The sequence below is a fragment of the Leopardus geoffroyi genome, chromosome B4, assembly GCF_018350155.1.
Source record: "Leopardus geoffroyi isolate Oge1 chromosome B4, O.geoffroyi_Oge1_pat1.0, whole genome shotgun sequence".
In the NCBI taxonomy this organism is placed as follows: domain Eukaryota; kingdom Metazoa; phylum Chordata; class Mammalia; order Carnivora; family Felidae; genus Leopardus; species Leopardus geoffroyi.
The window spans coordinates 40,437,676-40,459,202 of record NC_059341.1 but is presented as its reverse complement, the minus strand read 5'-3'; the positions used below and the strand labels follow the sequence as shown (position 1 = coordinate 40,459,202).

Genomic DNA, 21,527 nt, shown 5'->3' with positions numbered 1-21,527 from the left:
ATTGATTAGCAGAATTGGCACCTTATTCCTTTACCTAATTTCATTCCCTATGATTGTGCATTAATGGGAAGTATGAAAAGACCATATCCTCAGACATATTTTAGCATTTAATATTAAAAATAAAAATATTAATTACCTATTGAATGCTTACTATGTCCAGATATTATGCTAAGGATCATATAGACATTGTTTCACTCAATTCTCATCCAAGCACTGAGAGGCTGGGCCATTATTATCTTGGTTGACTTAGTCTCCTTGGGCTTCCATAACAAAATATCATAGACTGGGTGGCATAAACAACAGGAATTTATTTCTCACAGTTCTGGATGCTGGAAAGTCGAAGATCAAGAATTGGTAGAGTTTGGTTTCTAATGAGGGCCCTCTTCTTGGCTTGCAATAACCATCTTCTTACTGTGTCCTTCCTCACATGGTGGAGAGAGAAAGATCACTGTCTCTTCCTTTTCTTATAAAGCTACCAGTCCTATTGGATTAATACCCCAGCTTTATGACCTCACTTAATCTTAATTACCTACTAAAAGCCCTGTAGTCAAATGCAGGCACATCTGGGATTAGTGCTTCAACAGGTGAATCTTGGGGGACTCACTTCAACCCATAAGAGTAGTTGACAACATTTAGTTTGGATTTAATGAAAAATATGGTACTGTTTATGTTATTAAGACCTGAAAATGTTTGAGCTTGGAGGAAAGCATCTTTCTAGTACTTTCTGGGCATCCTCTCTTCCCCATGAAGAGGGTGGATAGATCACCTATTAGACAATAGGATGACCTCAGCATTTGGCAAGAAGGGCCAACTCTTTTGCTGCTCATCAAACAGTAGGAAGAATTCAGTTTCTTTGGTTTTGAAGAAACCTGACCCTTTTTGGGGGGAACCTTTCCTTATCCTGTTGAAAAACCCCAGGTTGTCTTTAAGAGAAAAGTAGTCTTTTTAGTGTCCTTCTGTGTGTCCTTGGAGCAGAGATAACTGCAGTGTCAAAAAGGCTTAGTTTTTCTCCTCCTTCTGTCTGTATAACTAACTCTGTCTTCCAAAGGCTTTTAGTGACTGGCCCATTTCTTTTCCAGGAAACTAAAGAAACTATTTCGGAAGCTGAAAGATGAGACAGAACCTGGAGAAACTGACTCTGCCCACTCAAAGCATCCAGAGCAGTGGGACCTAGACTACAGCTTGGAGCCATACACTGGACTGACTCCAGAGTACATGGAGATGAGTAAGATCCTATTATCTTTCCTTTTACTGGGGGCAGGTTCACACAAGAGGTTTGAAAAAAGGGCTAGGGAAGAGAGTAGGGAAATGACTGGGGCAGTCTCTGCTTCCTCCTGGGCTTCATGGCTACATAGTGTCACCTTCAGTGCCACATGGAAGTTGAGGGAGGGTAGGGCAAAAGGAGTCCTGGAATGAGAACCGAGAGCAACTCTGTCACCACCTTGACACTAGGGTAATATCCTTTTCTTCTTGGGGTTCCTCTCCTCATCTATGATATGAGAAGTTTGGTCTCTCAGGTATTTTGCCATGGTTTCTGGCATTGATAAAGCTGAAAAGGAAATAGTGAAGTCTGAAATTTAAGAATAGATTGTCATTAGGAAGAGTAAGGACACATAGCATCTTTAACGTGGAGAATATAGAAGAGTCCCCTACTCTACTCAAGTGGGGCTGGGTAACATGTCAGATTTTCTCTTAAAAAGTTGGGATGTTTTGTGTAGGGGATGAGAGGTATATTTCCAGTGAGAAAGCCTCTCCTTGTTCTTGGATAAGGCTTGAAAGTAGGAGTGCGGGTAGTACAGGCTGGTAGAACACTGTCATTTCAGATGTGGTTTGGAAGCCATGAAATCTCCATGATAAATGTCCCAACTTAGATAAGCTGCCTTCAGACTTTTGGTTTCTTGTGAATAATCCTGACCTTTCATTGGGGTAGATATTTGAGAAGCCTCTTCATAAGATTTGAAACTAATGAATTAAAAACATAGGACCAAGAGGTCAGCCATATCATCTAAACATTTATTCAATCCAGAATGTATATGGAGAAACATCAGTGGGACCCATCAGAAGAATCACTTGGAACTTTGTCATTGGACCTGTCATTGTGTTTGCATAATGGCTCCTGCCTCCTTTGGTTAATCACTCGCAATAGGGGGGTCACAGATACCTTTTTGTGCACTGGGTCCCTTGCTTGTTATTTCTAGTGGATATTTCTCCTCTTCTGTTTATAAGAATGTGTGTATGTATGTTAAGGGTAGAGGGATGGACAGGGTCTAGATTAGATGGCCATAAAATGTCTGTTCTAGTTCTGAGGTATCTAAAATTCCAGGAAAAATTTGTACTTTATAATCTAAACAAACTTATCAGAAGAGAAACAGCTATATCTGCTTTGGGAGCTATAGGGTAGGAAAATATCAAGACACAGTTTATGGAAATATGTAGCTCCCTTATGCTTTTTCCTTTATCTAAGTACCATCTCTGATCCCTCTCCAGCACCGAGCCAGGTTTTTACACAGAGGTGATCACTCATAGTCCAGATACCACTCAATGTCTGCCATCCTATCAGACAGAAATCCTATCTGCCAGAAGCTGAGGCTTCCATTTGGGAAGGGGCTTACATTAAATATGGCTCCCAACCCCCACCCTCCAACATTACTCCCCTACCCCCACCACCCAGCTATTCATGTAGGTCTTCCTGGCCTGTCTACCTGTCTGTCTAGATAGCTGTCTCTTTCAAAGGTTCCTCTTTTGAATCCTTAAGAGCAGAGACACTTGAGCTCTACTCTCTGGGTTTAAATCCTGGCTCTGTGACCCAAGTATTTGGACAGCTTTGGGTAAGTGGCTAACTTTTTATGTGTGTCAGTTTGTTTTAGCTGTAAAAAAAAAAAAGATATTAATAATAATATCTACCTCATAGGATTGTTGTATTTAATGAATTAGTATCTGAAAAGTGCTTAGAAGGACATCTAACACATATAAAAGTCAGGTTTGTCAAGTATTGCTGATTCTCTTAATGGTCTTGAACCCTAGGAAAGCCACGTGCAGGGATATAGGCTGAACTTTGTCAGCCACCTTATCACTGAATGGACATCCACTATGTGTTCAGACGTGGGCACTTTACAAAGTAATGAGAAGAGGGGAAAAAACAGTGAGAACTAGAAGATTTAGTGGCTTCTGGAAGAAGTGTATACCACGATTGTACAGAGTGAAATTCATTCTGTAGATTAAACAAAATGCACACACACACACACACACGTGCACGCACGCCCACACAAAACTCCTTACAGGTTATAAGGGGACAAAACAACCATATAACAGAAGGCTTGAAAATAGAGAAAAGAAGGGAACATGTCTCCCAGACTTACCTCATTTCAGCCCAATGTTTACTAGCATTTTGGTGCCATTTCTTCTTAGACCCTTTTTGTTATGTATATGATTTTTAAAATAAAGTTGTGATCACATACACACATTTGTTGCTGTTTTCCAGTTAGCATTAGATGAATAAATATTTCCAAGTTGTCATATAATATCCAAAACTAAGAGCTGCATAATAAATGACCCCTCTAATAAATGTACTGTAGTTCATTTGCTGATTTTCCAGTGAAACACATTGGAGACTCACTTTCTGATTCTTCCCCTATTTTGGTAATCTAATATATATCATCTCCATGCATATAATCCTTTCCATATTTGCTAATGATTTCCTCAAGGTAGATTCCCATAGATGTGATTACTAGATCTAAGTTACGGCCATTGTATAGTTCTTGATTTATTTATTTATTTTATGTATTGCTTTCTAAAAGGATTAGACCAATTCACCGAGCCACAGGCAGTGTACAAAATACTCTTCCAGTGAATACAAATTATTTAGTAGCCTGAAGTAATGTGATATGAAGGAATTATCAGTGCACAGTAAGTTTGAGATGTTCAGCCCCCTGTGGCCACCTCATTCCACTTTGTTGATTTGAATATTCCAGACTTATCCTCCTTTAAAAGTTAGCTTTTCATGGTGCTTTCCCTGTGAAGTCTCCCTAGATCAAGCCCCATTCCTCCTGAGAGGAATCATTAATTATTTGCCTTTCTGTCCCATTACGTATAGGTACACACACTGATGGTGTATCTTCCAGAATTATGATAATACTGGTCACATATCTGTTCTGCAGACCCAGACTATTAGATTCTAAAGAACAGTGTGTAGGAATCATGGCTTATTCATCTTCATGGCCTCCATGACCCAGCACATTTCCTGGCATATAACAGCCACTCAGTGTGTCTAATAAACAAATATGAGTAAATGAATGAATGATTTCTTAATTAGTGAGGGAAGTTTTCTTAACAGAGGTAAGCTTTTAACAACTTTAAGTGGCAAATGAAGGATCATTTTCAAAGCGGGGCTTGGTTGATTGTGGGTGGGTCAAGGATGTTTTGAAGAGATTTCCAGCCATAGGTAGGAGGTCGGGCTTGATTCCTTAGGTCCCTTCTGGTTCTGACAGTCTACATATTAATGATAAGAGTAAGGGAGAGCATTCCAAGGAAAAGGACTCGCAAGTTCAAAGAGTCTCCTGGCCACTAGTAAGTATTGACATAGCAAATGGTGGTTTTTGGGCAGATAGGGCTTAGATAAAGACCTGGTGCATTAATTTGTCTGAAGATGAGACAAATTTGCGTTTCACATCAGGCTGTAGGGAGCAGTTGTAAAATCTTAGCCAGTGCTGTGACTCTGTTTCCCTTGAGGAGATAGGCAGCAAGTGTGGAAGGGAGGTAGTAAGAAAGACTAAGGAAGGAAGAAGAAACACAGGCGCACTCATTCACTCATTCATTCATTATTTCATTCATCAGATATGTATTAAACATATAAAGGGAGGAACAAGTTTGGAAACCAGGACAGAGCCTTCAACAGTTCAGGATGATATTGATTCAGTCAACAATGCAGTTGATACTGATTCAGCCTTCTCTAGAGGAGGAAGCATGCATCACACATGGGTTTTCCAAGCTGGGTTCCACAAAAACTTACTCCCAGCATTCTTTAGGCCATTTTGCCAAGCTGTCAGCCACTTCAAAGATGTGATTATTTTATTTCATAGTTTATATAGGTGCAAGAGCTATGTTTCTGACTTAGAGTCCTTTTATTCCTTTTGTCTCTGGAATATACTCTTGACCCTTGTGAAGAGAATATTTGTTCCCATGTACAATCAAAGACCGGACTGCAGACTAAACTTTACCAAACATTACGCCATTTAGCAACATAGGCTAAGTGAGGGTAGGGGTGGGCTCTGGAGTCAAACCACCAGGCTTCCAGTCCCAGGCCTGCTATGGCTAGTTACATGACTCTGGGCTGATGCATAAAGTCAGCCAGGCTCAGTTTCCCCATCTGGAAAGTAGATTTGATGATAATAGCACCTACCTTACAGGATGGTTCTGAGAAGTAGGTAATGAATATAACATAGTTAAAAGACAGTGCTTGGTCCACTTAGGCTGTCTATGGATATGAGCTGCCACTGTTCTTGTCAAGAGTCCAATTTCTTTCCCTTTAATCTAGGAATTGACTAAAAACAATTTAAAGCCCTCAATGTAGTGAGCCCTCAATGTATTGACCCATTAGTATAGGGTTGGGCAGTAATGTTGAAAGACTGTGGGTACCAGACTCCAAGGCAAATCTAAAAATCACACTCAGAAGTCTGAGAGGTAAACACTCCAAGATGTTTGTCTTTTCAGAGAATCTAAGCCCTTAGGGTTCTTGTCAAGTCTGGCATCGCAAATGGGCTCCTTTTGTCATCTGTTTATCTAAAACCCGCAAACTTTTGTTCCTCCAGTCTTCTAAAAAATAGTCACTATTGTCTTCCTGACTCAGGAATTCAATTATCCCCCTAGAGCCTTCCTTCAGCTTCTTAAATAGGCCTATCCCCTAGGCCTTTAATGTGGGTGACAAGATGAATTTTTTCTGTCATTCACATAGTTGTTAGAGGAAACCTCATTTTTCTTGGTCATGAGTTTACATCCTGTCAAACTTTAGTAGAAAGGGAGGTGCATTGAGCTTGGATATTTACTTACTCATTCATTTGGAGTGAAGGCCAGGTCATGACTTTGGAGGGCCAAGGGCTGTCCACCAAGACTTGTAAGAGTCATCCAGCAGGTGGAAATGCATGGGGTAGGTCCCAAAGATTGCAGCGCCCTCCTGAAATTGCAGACTTGAACTTCTGGGTTCAGAAGGAGCATCACTGCATTGGCACAGACCTTGTCTTCTTCTCCAAGATTCCTGTCTGGCTTCGCATCAACGCCTGCTGAGGAGAGGATCAGTATGATCCAGGGCCTTTTATATTCATGGCTCCTTCCCTCACTGGCTTTGCCTCTACTAAGAATTTTGCATCCCCACTCAAGCCCTCGCCCTTCCTCCTTTTTCTTCTTCTTCCACTTCTTTTTTTATTATTGACTGTGTTCCCTATGCTGTACTTTTCATCTCTTTGACTTACTTATTTTATAATGGCAAGTACCCACCTCCTTTGCATGACTCCAAATGTGTCCTAACTTGTCCCCTGCCTCCTTTTTCCCTCTTTCCCATTTCCTTCTTAAAGTGGCTTTGCTAAGGTACAGTCCGGAGCATGTTCTCTTTTGTATGTAAAATCCTTCAACGTGATAGAGTTCCCTTAAGTGAAAGTTCCAGTGTCCTGCACGTATAGCTTGTAAGAGCATCCTCGCGCTCCTCGCGCTGGCTCTGCGCATGCACACCTGCTTATCTGCCACCACCAGGGCTGGGTTTGCCTGTGCTAGTTCACCTGCCTGCAGCAAGTTCTTACTGAGTTGCTCAAGCTCTAACCTGTCTCTTGGAAGCAGTTTCTTCCATCAATGGCTCCCCTCTTCTCCTACACCTGCTTTGGTAGAGGAAAAAATGTGAGTTTGTGGGGGCAGGGGCTCCCTTATCCCTCCCTAGTCTCACCACTTGGCACAATTCCTGGAATGTAGTAAGTAAGACCTCAATAAAATGTGTCTTGAATGAATGGCACTTTAGCTCCCTTCCTTCAGTGGCAGAGAAATAGAGGCCCCGCTTCTTTCTATCCCACGATATTTGGGCTGGCCTCCCTTTTCACTGTGGACATATTTATATATATTTTTTATATGCAGCAATTTTCATCTCCCAAGACCAAAGTGAACCACGTTTATTATCAGGGCTTCCCTTAAAGAAAAGTCACTTCTGGCTTTAATTTGTTCCTTTGCCTTCAGGGATCAAGTCATTAGCCAAAATGGACAGAGTGGAATGCTCTCCCTCAGACTTGGATTTAAGCTCAACTCAGATTTCACGTCTTCCCTCTTCGGTGCCCCCTCCTCGGCTGTCCCCGGGAGCATTGCTGCTCCAGGACCTGTGCCAGGCACTGGGGGCACAGAGGCAGTAAGTGGGCCCCGGGCCCCCCAGGACCTCAGGGTCTAGCGGCAGAGTGACAGGGGCAGAAGGTTACATGAAAGGGCCTTGTTGTCACACACAAACACACACACACACACACACACACACACACACACACACAATGCAGCTGACTGTGCTTTCTTCAGAGAGGCTAGCCCTTTCAAGCTTCCATTTGATGGAGCAGAGGTGTATTACAGAGAATTGTCCATTCTCTTCTTTGTTCCGGCTCGTAATTGCCAACTGACCAAACTTCCTTGGGTTTGGAACCCATGTACTGAGGCAGAACAAACTCTGGCCTAGAAACAAGAGACTCATCTCCGACCCACTACCTCAGGCTTGTTTTGAGACAACAGACAGGCCAGGAGGAGAATCTACCCCAGGGGAGACATTTCTCAGCTCTTCTGTCCAGAGACTCAGCTCCTGTGTGACCATTTCCTGCCTTCCCAACCACACGTATGGTTCCCCCTCCCTCCAGGCCCCTAGCTGAGAAATCTCAACATCGTTGCTCATTCACTCTTCTGTCTCCACACACCTCCCATCCAGGCTCCCATCTTTCCTCTGGGATATCTCTGGAGGCTGCTTCTTCTGCTCAGCCTCTTAATCTCCTACACCTAGTAGTTTTTTTCCTGCCACACCCTCAACACAGCCCCTTGCAACCACTGCCATCTCTCCACTGCCCTGTTTCTTCTTACGAAGGTTAGCATTGGTCTTACCATCCATTGTTCTAAAACTTCCAGGGTTCCCATATCTTTCCCAAGGCGTTCGTGGGACATTGTTTCGGTGTATTTAACCCTAGGCCCTCTTACATATTCTTGGGTCCAGCCAAAATGGACCCCAACAGACAATTTATCACTCATAGCCTTCATTTCACTCCTTCTTCCCTGCCCTGGAATCCCCTTTGCCTTCTTACTCTGCTGTCACCTCCTTCCCAAAACAGCTTCCCTCCCATCCCCCTCCCTTCCTGCTCCTCTTTCCCCTCCCCTCCTCTCCCATTCCTCAGGATTTTAGCTGTCCCTACTCCCACCCCAGGATTTCAGACAAGCTGCCTTCTAAGACAGTAATGCCTCTGATACTTCTTGGTAACTGATTTCCTAGGTGGCAGGTTCCTGGAGCCACAGGGCCTTGCACACAGCATGGGCCTGTGTGCACGCCACAGTGTGCACAGGGCCTTGCACACACCAAAAAACCCTGTAAAGGAGTGACTGAACAGGAGGGTATCACTTATCTGGCCCTGCCTTTCTCTTATCTAGGCTGAAACAACTTACTTCTAGCAATGCTGCTGTCAGTTCTCACGTATTAATGGGCTGATAATCCATTGAGTGGATTACCAAGAATTGGGGGTTTTCCCTATTTCTCTTTCTCTGCCCTCCTCCTCCTTTCCTGTCTCCCCTCCCCCTCCTCCCCTTTGCTTTGGCCTTCTCCCCTCCCCCAGCCCAGGCCTATTATGTACTCCTTTCCAGTGAGTAAGCCAAGGAAATAAGAGAAGGCGTAATATGAACCCTTCCATGCTGCTCATAGGTAGCAGCCCTGGGAAAGCTTGCCTAGAGAGAAGACCCAAGTCCACAAATGTCAAAACCTTGTTGGAGGCGATAGTTTCTGCCATCTCTGTGGATAATTAAGCTTTGGTGGTGGTGATCATATCACTGCTTCTGATTTCTCTGCACCTTTGTCTTCAGAATGAAGCCTGCTTTTCTCTTCAGATGATCACTGTAGGACAGAGCAAGCAATCTCTCTCCTTCCCAACTTCCCAGGGTGTCCGGTGAGAAGTGGATGTGAATCCAGTTCTGCCTTTAAGTGCACCTGTGACCTTGAGCACCTCCTATCATCTCTCTGAACCTCACTTTCCTCCTTCACATTAGAGGGAATTAGACCAGATGGTGAGTTTTTCCTTGCAGAGACCTGACCCACTGGTCTGCAGTCACAACCAAATGTGTAATATATCACAACTTAGGTGCTCCTGCTGATAATATAGTTTAAAAATATAAGGTAAAGCAGAGGCAACATCACCCTCACTTTCTCACATTTCTAGATTATTTTTGAATGAGAGAGCAAAGAAAGTTTCAGCATGCACAAAACCTGGCCACCCCAATGGAAGTGAATGGTGCACGTAATCATTTTTCACTGAGTGTCTTGACAAGAATAAAGAGTTTCAAACCGCTGGACCAGGTAACCTCCAGGGTCTCTTCCAGTGCTGGCATCCCAGTTCACATATCCATCTTAGACAGTGTACCTTGAAGCCAAGAGGCCCAGGGAGTGACGCAAGTTGCCTCAGGTTGCCCCACAGACCCGTTAGTGGGACTGAAAGCCAGAGCCCCTTCCTGGATCATTGTGTAAGAGACTTTCATGAGGACTTATGGGAACTTGGGCTTTAGCAGAGGGATAGGGGTAGGGTGAGGTATCCTTCTTCCTTCCCAATGAGCTAGACCTCCTAATTCCAGAAAGGCCCTTGTCTTGGGCTTTGAACAAAAATGAGAGCAGTGAAACCAAAGCTGCCCACTCCCTCTGGTGTGCCTGACATGGTGATCCCTGGCCCCGCTCTCAGCTGTCGGCTTCCTTCCCCGTGATCCCCAGGACCACCCATGCAGACAGGAAGTGCGCTGAGCCCACTCTGAGCCTGTCAGTTGTAATGGTGAGGCACGTCATCAGTTGAGGGAGGCAGCAGAGAGAGATGTATTATATTTACATTTTTCTAAATTGAACTGGAACCGGGGCCCAGCAGGCATGGGGGAGGGGCAATGAGGTGAAGGGGAAGCTGGGAGTTGGGGGGTGGCATGAGTGCGTTGCTGAGAGTCAGCCTGTGGAGGGGGCACTGGCGGTAGGGAGCTACCTCTGGGCGGCACTGGTGGTGGGGATGGGCCAGCCCCAGACAAAGAGAAACCTGAGAGTGAGGGATTAAGCTGGAGAAACCTGTGAGGGGAACAGCAAGCTTTCGAGGGAATCTCCAATATCAAACCCTTTTCCTGAAGAGCTTACTAAAAAGGACTTCAAGGGTAGTCGCCCACCCCCATCTCTGAGGGGAGGAAAGAATGCTGGCCCAGGAGCAGGCTGTGACATTAATCATCACTGTTCCCAACCCCAAAATGGGGTTTCAAAGCTTTTTGGCCACAGGCCCCTCACAGCCCCATTGTGGAGTTTTCCTCAGGGCCAATGGGAGGAAATTCCTGAGTTGCTTTAAGGCTGCAGGCAACGTTAGTTCTCTGTTACTTGCCATAGTTCCGCTTGTGTAGAGTAGCTTTGGCATAAGAACGTGGGCCCAAATTTAATTCTATAAGTTCCCAAAGAATCTCTCGATCAAGTTTATTGCCAGTTTATCAGATAAATAAGTGATACAATTGAAGACCAGTGGCCTATGTTCATATTCATGAAACTGTGAAGGGAGCTTCTTGAGGTCAGGATTTGTGTTTTATTCATTCATAGCACCTAACCACTGGGCCTGGCATACAGTAGGTGCTCAATGAATGTTTGAAAAGGAAAGAAGAGGAATATAGAATGAAAGAGGTGATTCTGTAGTGTGGACCTTGAAGACAGAGTGACAATTGGACTCCACAGACATCATTGTTCATCAGAGCTCTCCAGCCCCTCTGGCTTTGTTGATTTAGCTGGCACAATCTACCCCTGACTTCCCCCAACCAGGGGCCAAGAATCCTTATTTTCAAGTGCTTATGATTAGGGAATGGTATCCTCCCAAAGGCAGGCTTCCTAAGGCCATACAAATTGGTAGACTTGTTTAATCATCTGGGTACTTCAGGCAAAATATTCTATGTAATAGTCAGCTACAGCTGTGATAAAGCTTTGTAACAAATGGCCCAAAGTCTCAGTGACTTGCAACTGAGACAGAGAATAACGAGCAATGGAAAGAGCTGGCTCCATACCTCCCTGAGTATCCTCCCCTGGAAATGACCAGGTAAAGGTAGCCCCTTACTAAAGAAAGAGTAGAAAGCTTCCCAATAGAGCAGTGACTTCGGTGACACGCAGGATCCCTTCCATATTCTGATATTCTTTGGTCATGGATAATAGAGACCACACTGGGTAATTTCCAAGTTTCTAACGGGCTGGATATATAAAACTAGTCCCAGGGGTGCCTTAGCTGTAAGTGATGAAATATTCCAGAGTATCTGTACAAGCATCAGCACTGAAGCTCGATCATTTTGTCACAGAACTCCAAGATTGTGTGCTACGAGGCAATGGCTCAGAGAATCAGGAAATTCCTTTCCCTGAACCATCCTGTTTATACAAACTGAGTCATCTCGCTGGATAATCAGGCACCTGCCATCCTCTCCAAATGGCATTTAAACACAGTTCAGGCAGTATCCAGGGTCTCATTCCAGTATTTCTGGGAAGTAGGGTGAGTCACAGTTCATGTCTCTCTCCCTCTCTCTCTCTCTCGCTCTCTCTCTCTCTTTGAAGTGTACATTGCTTGTCACTTTCTGTACTAGGAGTCCCTCTCTCCATACATACTTAAGAGAAAAGACAAGAGTATATTTGGATATGATACCCCTAAGTGTACTACAGAAGGCTTCTGGTGAACAGAAGATGCCCAGTCAGTGCTTATGAAATGAGTGAATGAATGAATGGAAGGCAGTCTTTAAGGTTAAAACTTATGGAGAACACCATCACTTTATCATTTCTCTTCTTTCTGGAACACCCAGGAAGCTCAGAGTGAACTCTGTTGCTCAGCTGTGGCCCCATAATAGGTCCTTAGAGTTTGCATATTTGTTTCTCCCTCCTTTCTCTGTCACTTCCTTTTTTCTAAAATTCCATAAACCTCACTATGTGTTCCTTTTGTTGACTTTTTTACAGCCCTTTGGGAAGATGAAAGGGGAAAAGAATAAAGGAAAAACGTTCTTTATCATTTGTTGCTTGGGAACTTCTTTCCAATCATGCCTAGTTTCATTGCCCTTCTGCCTCACTGACTGTGTTACCATGGCCCAAATAGGTATATGGGAGGATTGACGGATGGATGGATGGATGGATGAGAGGAAGGAATGAGTAACTGGCCTTCACATTCCCGTTTTGCAGGTGGATAAAGTAAACAAGCATGAGTAAGCCAGGTCATTCATTTGTTCACAATAAACATTTATTGGAAATTCACCAGGCTGTTCTTTGAAAATCAGAAATAAATCAGTAGATCTCACCAACTCAGTTCTCTCTTGTTTTAAGATGCTGAACTAGGTCCACTGATGTCAGTTTTCTGAGGGGGCACAAATTCAGGCCAGACAGGAGTAATGACACGGACAACAGCAGGGACAGCTCTAGTGCACCAGTCATACAAGACATGTGAGTGAAGGTGCTTTGGAGAGTGAAAATATCAGCACAGATGCTGGTTCATTGTCTGACAAGAATATTAGAAATCGGATTGGAGAAGATCCAATAAAGGAAACCTAAGAGATGTGAGAGTAGACACAGGGCCTAATGTTTACATTTTTGTGTGAGGAAAGGATATCGAATTATGTTGGCATCAGAAACTATCTTTGTTTCCCATCTTCATCAATTGCTAGGTATGTGGCCCTGGGAAAATTATTTCATCTGAGACTCAGTTTTCTTACTTGAAAAATGGAAATAATAATAATACTTGACAATAAATATTATTTTATGAACCAGAGAGCATGGTGCCTACACATGGTAGATGTTTAAGAAATGTTGGTTGAAGCTCCATGAAGTCTGAGCGCTTGGAGTTTTGCTTAAAGGATATGGAAGGGGAACAATGGGCAGATTTTCCAGAAGACCATAGTGTCCAGGCCTTTAAGCCCCCTGTGGCTGAGAGTCACATTCCCCTGCCCTTTTCTGTGGTCGTCAGCACACTTCATCTCTGAAGGCTCCCTTGATCCTAGCCTCTGCTCCCAAGGAGGGAAGACAGCTGCTAATGGACTGGCCTGCATCATACTATCACCCAGAGTTCTGCTGTTATAGCTAGACTCTGAATTGTTGAAGAGCAGGACTCTCAAAAGTCACTGGATCTTCTTTCCCCATCTGAAGAAACTAGTATTTCAGAATTTGTGTGGGGGTGAGGGCAAAGTGGGTATTGGGTCTCCCTTAATCACAAAGAAAAGAAAATACGCCTTGCTGATCTGTCCTAATGTTGCATTGATTTGTATGCAGTAAACTCTTAATATTTAAGCTGTTACTTCAAACCTGTTCCTTCCTGTTATGACTTCCAGAGTTTCTGAATTGAGCCTGATCCATTGTATAAACCCCAAGTGACTCCATACATACTGCAAAGGAATTCCACTGACTGTTTTTATTTCCTAAGTAGTTCATTTGTAAACTTGGATCTGTGGATTTTCTTTTTTTAAACAATTTTTTTAATGTTTATTTATTTTTGAGAGAGAGAGAGAGAGAGAGTGTGAGTGGGGAAGGAGCAAAGAGAGAGAGGGAGACACAGAATCCAAGTAGGTTCCAGCCTCTGAGCTGTCAGCACAGAGCCCGATGTGGGGCTTGAACTCACCAACCGTGAGATCATGACCTGAGCTGAAGTTGGACGCTTAACCGACTGAGCCACCCAGGCACCCCGGATCTGTGGATTTTCAGGATAGATCTTAACTACCAACTGTATAGCCAACCTTCAAATGCCTCTTTTACTTTGTTCTTCAAGTCAAGCCCAGTGGTTGTGAATCTGTGAAGCCTTCATGGATCTGCTGGTGAATGTGAGTTATTCCTGCCCTGGTGCTCTATTAATGCTGCCATTAGAGTTCAACTCTGTGACACCAGCAGCGTTTGTTTTCATGGCCACAGCTTCTCCACTGCATACTGTGAGCTCTTGGAAGGATGACATAGTAATCTGTTCATCTTTGTTTCCTAGCAACAAACATGGTGCCCAATGTATAGAATGTGCTCAATAAATGATTGCTGGATGGGTGAATGAATGGTGAATGATGGGCATTGAGAACCTTCTTATATTCTTTCAGGGCTTTTAACTGTTTTCCTAAGCAGTACAGGCCCAGGCTAAGGAACCAGCTCACGCCCCTCTCAGCATCTCTTTCTATTTAATCATCAACCAACATTTGCAATTCTTTTTTACAACAGATACTCTCAGTGCTGAGCACAGTTGGCTTCCCTTGCCCTCAGGAGGAGGGCATCACTGGGTTGCAGCCTTGAAATAGGGGCTGATGAAATCAACAGTGATGACGTACCCTTACTGTGTTTTCACATAAGCGCTTATGTTAATGGGCTGTTTGTAGTTTTTAGTAACTGCTTCCTGAGTGAGAAGACAAGCTCACATCAGTGTGTCCCTCGATAATTTCCTTGCATTGCTTCTTGTTAGTGGTTCATAAAAGGGAAAATTCTCAAGCCCCCAGGTTTTAATCCCCTTAAGCAGACTGTGTTGCTTTTACTAAGCTATCGAGAGTTGAGGGGGAAAATGCTATAATTATTTTCATTAGACTTAGACTCTCCTAACTGACTGGTTTTACACCACTTTCCTCCAAGTCCCCTGTGCAAGTTTATAGCACTAAAAACTGCTGTGTGGGGGTGTTAGCATTTATGCCCCATCTCACCTCATCATCACTAAGTGCAGTGACTTCCATTCCCACATTTTAGAAGCTGCCTCTTTTTGTATCTGTTTTGTGTTTACATCTGGTAAAAAAGGGAAGTTTGTATTTATGAAATAAATAATCTCTGAACATCTGTTGTGGGATAGGCACCACACAAAATTGTGGGGACTCAGAAACGAATCAGATATGGTCATGGTCTCAAGGGATTTCCCATCTAGGGAGCAAGTTAGACAGACAAATAGAACAAGACTTTATGGAGTGAGGAGGTGGGTGAGGAGGTAGGACTGGGGTGTAGGAGAGTCTCCATAGAGAAGGTTAGATGTGAGTTGGATCTGAAATGTAGATGGTGATTCATTCAGCAGACAAGAAGAGAAGGATAATTACAGAGAGTAGCAGGATGTACGAAGGCTCAGAGACATGGAAAACATGGTGAGTTTGAAGAAGTACAAATGGTTTTGAAATGGTTGGAAAGCAGGCAAAGTTGATCTTCAAGCATACCAGCTGAGCACAGAGCATGGGTGAGGAGATGTGTCTGTAAAAATAAATTAGGGTTAGATCACAAAGGGTTTTGAATGCCATGACAAGGATCTGTGTGTGTGTGTGTGTGTGTACACATGTGCACATGTGTAAGGGGAGGGTGGATATTTTCACTGAAGAATTTTAAATAAATGAGTAAAAACTATGTTCCATCAAGAGCTTTTCCACCAATCCTGGCCAATCTATTCTACCTAATATACTATTTTTCTTCTTTAAGCACATTGTCCTGGAATGTCCTTGCTGGAAGCCATCTTGTTTAATTTAATACACTCCTCCTTGTTATTTTAACCTAAGCCCAGGTAACCAAGGCCAAGATTTTAATTGTCTCCAGCACTAGGTAGTATAGGGCTGGTGGTTATTTTAAAAGGTCCTAGAGACTGAGATGAGAAAACTGATGGAGTTTGGGCCTCGGAATGTTTCCAATCTTTCTGCTTCCAGCTCAGCATTTCTGGAGCACTTCACAGCAGGCTTTGTAAAGATTTAGTTGAAAATCAACTTATGGATTCCTCTGTAATTGGCTTGGCCAGGTTTAATCTGTTGTTGGTCAAGCCAAGCTGGCTTCTATTATGTAGTGCACTGAGGGTTCCTGGCGTTGTTCTTCTCCCAGTGGAGGCTGGCTGTTTTTAGAAGCAAATCTTGGTGTTGGTGAAGGCCAGTATCATCGTGTCCTCTGAAGTGAACCCAGAAGGACGCCCATCTGATACAGCAGTTAGGCCTTTGACTAAAAAGAAAGTCTTGGATTTGGAATTTGTATGCTAGAAGGCTATAGTTTGATATATTTTTTTCTCCCGGAGATAAACCAAAGCTTCCTATTTGTTTCTGCCTCTTTGGGTTGATTCCTAGATATGTGTAGTATGCCCCATCCAAGCAGGCAGCACCTGCAGAAATGGAGCATCTACAGAGAGTGGCTCCTCTCAGCCTAAGTACCCCAGGTAACACTGGAAGGGGGACAGCTCCACTGGCCTGTGCTGAGCCCAACCCCTTGAGGCTATCCAGTGCCGGACACACAGGCTTACATGGCAAGGAGAAAGACAAGAACCATATCATGGACTTGAGGTAATTCATGGGCACTGATAGCACTGAGCTGCCACTGGCAGTCCTTTGTGCCAACAGAAGAGAAATCGAAGGGAGCCTGTGTGTCTGGAGAGCTTATGAAGGTAAGAAAGCAAACTGTCAGGGCAACCCCTGGGAGAGGTCTCATATCTGCCTCTGGAGATGACATGAAGGAAAGGAGAGTAAGTAGAGAGTCCTATTTTCCTATAGCCAGAAGACACTGGATGTGTAGTGCCGCTGCTAGGAGTATGGTGAGGGCAGGCTGTCTACATTTATAGTCACTCAGAAGTAACCTGCCCCTTCCTTTTCCTGTCAGTCTCCTTGCCTGACCCTTGTTGGGGCTTTGGAGAGTTTACACAGTTCTGTGAGAGGAAGTCACTTACAAGACAAAGAACATTTGCCCTGTAGAACTGAGCTCATTAGAATCAAGAAGACCAATTTAGAAGTCCATAAATAAAGACAGGTTCATATATATACACTTAAATACAGACATGCATTTTACAGGTTTTAGAAAACTAGTCTAACGTCTGTTTTGCTTTCCTTGTTAATTCCACTCTCTCTGCCCCCACCCCCACCCCCAACTCTAAAGTGAATTCCTCAGCAAAGCCTGATTTAAAAGATGGCATAGACCCTGCATTTTGAACTGGCTCCCAGAGCTTGTTTTTGAAGATTTCTCTTTCCCTCCCCACCACCCCAACCCCTTTGGCCAGCCAGCTTGGCAGTCATCCTTCCAAGGGCCCAACCTTAACAAATCTGAGCCTTCTGGTGCATCTTGCCACCAACTGGCACCTGCCGGTCTCCCAGGGCCAGCTGAGAATCCACTGGGCATCAAGGGCCATGGCAGTGACAGACTTGTATCAGCAAGAGCAATAAACCACAACTGTGGGTCCGATCAAGCTGCCAAATCAAAAGCAGTTGTGCTGGGTGAAGTTCCACGCATGTTCTCTTTCTCGAAACTTCGACCGAGTTTAGGCATATCCCTCTGTGAACATTTATTTTTTTCTTTTTTTATTATTTTTTTAGTTTGGATCCTGATTTTCATTCTTTATTTGGATATTCTAGAATCTTGAAGCTTGTCCGAGAGAATGAGAACCACAGCATCGTTACAAATCAGACCTGAAAGGAATTTAAGCCAGTCTCTTTGGAATTTATCAATGGAGATACTGAAGTCCATTGAAACAGAGTAAATTGTCCAGAGACATACGGCTAGTGAGAAACATATCCAGGGCTAGAGGTTAGGCCTCCTGACTCTCAGTTAGTGCTTAAATTTGTGTCTGTTTAGGGGCACCTGGGTGGCTCAGTCGGTTAAGCGTCCTACTTAAGCTCAGGTCATGATCTCAAGTTCATGGGTTCGAGCCCTGTTCCATGATCTGCGCTGACAGCTCAGAGCCTGGAGCCTGCTTCAGATTCTGTTACCCTCTCTCTCTTTCTGCTCCTTGCCTGCTTGTGTTCTCTCTCTCCAAAAATAAATAAATAAACATTTTTTTAAAAAAGTTTGTGTCTGTTTAACATGTAAGTGTGCAATATACATGGCAGCCATCTGTAAGTATTGATATTTATTCCAACAAGAGTAAAAATATACATAACAGGTAATATTACTGAACAATTATTAGGTGCCACACATTCTAAGTGCTTTATTTGTACAGTATCATTTACCTTTGTGACAATCTCGGTGGGTATTATCATCCTCAATTTATAGTTGAAGTTACTAAGACACAGAAAAGTAAATAACTTGCCCTTGGTATGTACGGGTGTCCTATTAGACTGGTTTTCCTGGGGCTCAGGACTGTGAGTGCTGAGCCCCTAGGGTTGGACGGAGCCCTTGCCTTTCTAGTGGGAAAGGAAGACATGAGAGTAGATCAATCACAACAGTACATGACGATGGCCGTAACAGAGGCAGGCACAAAGGTGGTGGCGCGAGGATAGAGCAGGAGAAGCAGGCTTCTCCAAAGAGATGGTATTTGAACTGTCTCGAGGGTGCATGGACATTGCTAGCTGGTGAACGAGTGCTTGTCCACAAGTGTATAGGAGCACCTGACAGGATCAGAGAGGATCCGGAGGGGCAGAAGCTCAGTGCCAGAAGCCACAGGCATGATGGCTGGGGGGAGATGTTGAGAGACAGGGCTGGAGGGTGGTCGGGAGCAGATTATAAGGTACCTGCATCCCAACATGAGTAATTTGGCCTATATCCAGCGAACACAAGGGAACCAGCAGACATTTTCGGGAGGAGGTAAGTGACAGGATCAGACTGCTGGAGGTTCTGGGAAGACTGGTGACAAGGGAAGCAGTTAGGAGGCTCTTGAAATTGTCCAGGTGGAAGGGATGAGGAGCTGGGCTCCACATGGCCATCTGATTGGCACAAGCTTTCTCCTTTCCTTTGCTCACACTGCTTCCATGGCTTGGGATGCTTGCTCTCTTTAATCCAGGCCCACCTTTCAGGACTAAGCTTAGGTGTTTGATATGGAGGCTCTCTTGGCACGCATAAAATCTTGCAGCACATCTTTGTGTACATTTCTCTCTTCTGCTTTAACACCCAGCTCCCTGAAAGTAGGACCAGACCTTCACCTCCTTAAATACTTGGCAAGGTGCCTGACCCTCAGTGAGCTCTCAATAAATGTGTGATGAATGAATAAACTTTCTAAATAAAGGCAGGGACTATGGGTATGGAAAGAAGAGGCCAAATTTGGGAGGTGATTTTTTTTATGTTACATCAGGGGATGGCAAACTATGGCCCATGGGCCAAATCCAGCTCAGTTTACGTACTGCCTTTGTAAATAAAGTTTTATTGGAAGCCCATTTGTCTACGTTTTGTCTCTAGCTGCTTTCACTCTACAATGGCAGAGTTTTAAGTCATTGTGACAAGACTATGTGGCCTGCAAATACAAAAATATTTACTCTCTGGACCCTTGCTGAGAAAGGTGGTCAACCTGTGAGTTAGAGGACCAGGATTAGTGACTGGACATAGAGTGATGGAAAGGAGAGATTCCTTTTCTCACGTCTTCTCACTGTGCCTAATGCAGAGCTTTGCTCCTGGGTGACAGCCTTGGCTGGTGGGCCTGCAGATACTGAGAGAGAAAGACCCATGACTGTGGGCAGGAGAAAAAGGGAGCCTGGGAGATCAAGGTGGGAAAGAGACCCCATAAGAAAAAGCCAAGGGGCCATAGCTGCAAGGCAAAGTTTATCTAGCTCTTACTTCTTCCCAGCGATGCTTCTCCTCCTCTTCTCTCTCGTAGTCATCCAGTTTGGCTTTGTCACCCTCTTTGTGGCCTCCTTCCCTCTGGCACCTGTGTTTGCCCTCCTCAACAATGTCATTGAAGTGCGGCTTGATGCAAAGAAGTTTGTGACTGAGCTGAGACGGCCAGATGCCGTGAGAACCAAAGATATTGGTATGTCCCCTGCTTAGAGACCATGGCAGGCCCTCTGCCTCTGTCTGTCCCCTCAGTCTCCCTGCCATGACCTGCCACCACCATCACACCACGTCTGGAATCAAGAGGGCTGGGGAAAGCCCTTGGAGGTCCTCATCCTCATATCTTCAGGCTCTGGAAGACCTTTATCCACCCCTACTTGTCCCCCTGCTTTCCAGACAGTGGAGGGGGACACCTAAGGCTTTGTAGGCAAGCCCATTTCTGGGGGACCTGGCAAACCTCCACTGGTAATGTGCCTGTGGAGCATCACCCTGAGCTGCAGCCTTGTTGTCACCGGGCCAAGGGTGGGAATGAGCCAGATGCCCTTCTTTCTGTCTTACAGGGATTTGGTTTGACATTCTCTCCGGGATCGGCAAGTTTTCTGTTATCAGCAACGTAAGTGTTAAATTCGTGACACCTAGCCCTGTGGGAAGGGCTTTCCACAGGAGCTGAGGTCTTCAGAGCAGGATACCAGCCCTCGTTACCTCCCAGCCTTTTCCTTCTGGAGCTTTGTTAAAGGCAGCCCCCTGGTTAGTAGTGCATACGTGGTGCCATTGGCCAGAGCCGCGCTACTATATCGTTAATTTCACAGAGAGAAAGGAAGGTAATTACCCACCAGAGTGCATACCGTGGCCTTAAGAGTCAAAATCTGATCTTTCCTCGGAGCCAAGAATAATGAGGAAAGAATTCCGCATATCTATCCATCTCTTTCCTTTCTTTTTCTCCTCCTGAGCTAAACAATACCTGGAGCATTGCCCGGGCGGCGGTTCCTAATTACGGTTCCTCTAAGCTGTCAATGCGAAGTCCTAATTATTCCCATGGACTCTGGCACCGCGTAGGTTAAGATAGGACATGCAAGAAGAGGGGTCCTACCTGTTGTGACCTCTTTAACTGCCTTGCCAGACATGTCCACATTTCAGAGGAAATCCTGATGGGCCCAAGCCAATAGCAACTTTTGCTTCTGCCTTTTGTATGGATGGTGGCTAGGCAGGGCCTCCTGTCCTACCTCCCAAGAAAAGACCCCCAGCTTGGCACCTCCCAAGAAAGCCACCACCCATTTTCCCCTGGGAGAGAAACATTGATTCTGTGACTTGGTTGCCTATTAAGAACACATTAAAGGCCTGGAGAGGCAGGAGGAAAGGCAGAGAGAATCAGCTCACTGCACTGTGAATGTTCAACGTAGGAAGTGCACATCTTGTGGCTGAGAAATGAGGTGCAATTTGAAAACAGATCAGTAGCTCCTTTGGGGTTGTGTCTACTGGAAAAGAGGCCCTGCGTTCTAGGTACTTTCTATCATATGACAGAATGACAAGAAATCTTACTTCTCTGGGTTTCTGTCTTCTTTACCTATCTGTAAACATGAGAGAGCATAAGATTACCCACCAAATAGGATCATTCTGGAAATTAAATGGGAAGATGAAAGGACATGTAGCAAATGCTCAGTAAGTTGTAGCTGTGGCGATTGTAAGCACATTACTCATTCTCAAATATGGTATGGCCATCCGCACTCATATATACATTTAGAAAACAACGCCTAAACTACATTTTTAAAAGGGCTTTAATTGTTAGTGCAGAATACAGTATAAACACCTGCCAAAAAGATTTAAGGTTTTCTTTGCAGAAAGTACCTCCACATTCAAACATGCAATCACT

The 21,527-nt window shown here is 44.4% G+C and overlaps 1 protein-coding gene across 4 annotated transcripts in view; it reads left to right on the top strand.

Moving 5' to 3' along the window:
• Positions 1-21,527, top strand: part of ANO2 (anoctamin 2) — a 340,087-nt gene that overhangs the window by 307,065 nt on the left and 11,495 nt on the right. For all 4 annotated transcript variants that reach the window (XM_045467167.1, XM_045467165.1, XM_045467166.1 and 1 more), the window contains 3 exons: positions 1,080-1,225; positions 19,704-19,856; positions 20,218-20,270. In XM_045467167.1, coding sequence (XP_045323123.1) covers positions 1,080-1,225; positions 19,704-19,856; positions 20,218-20,270 — 352 coding nt within the window. The remainder of the gene's footprint in view (positions 1-1,079; positions 1,226-19,703; positions 19,857-20,217; positions 20,271-21,527) is intronic.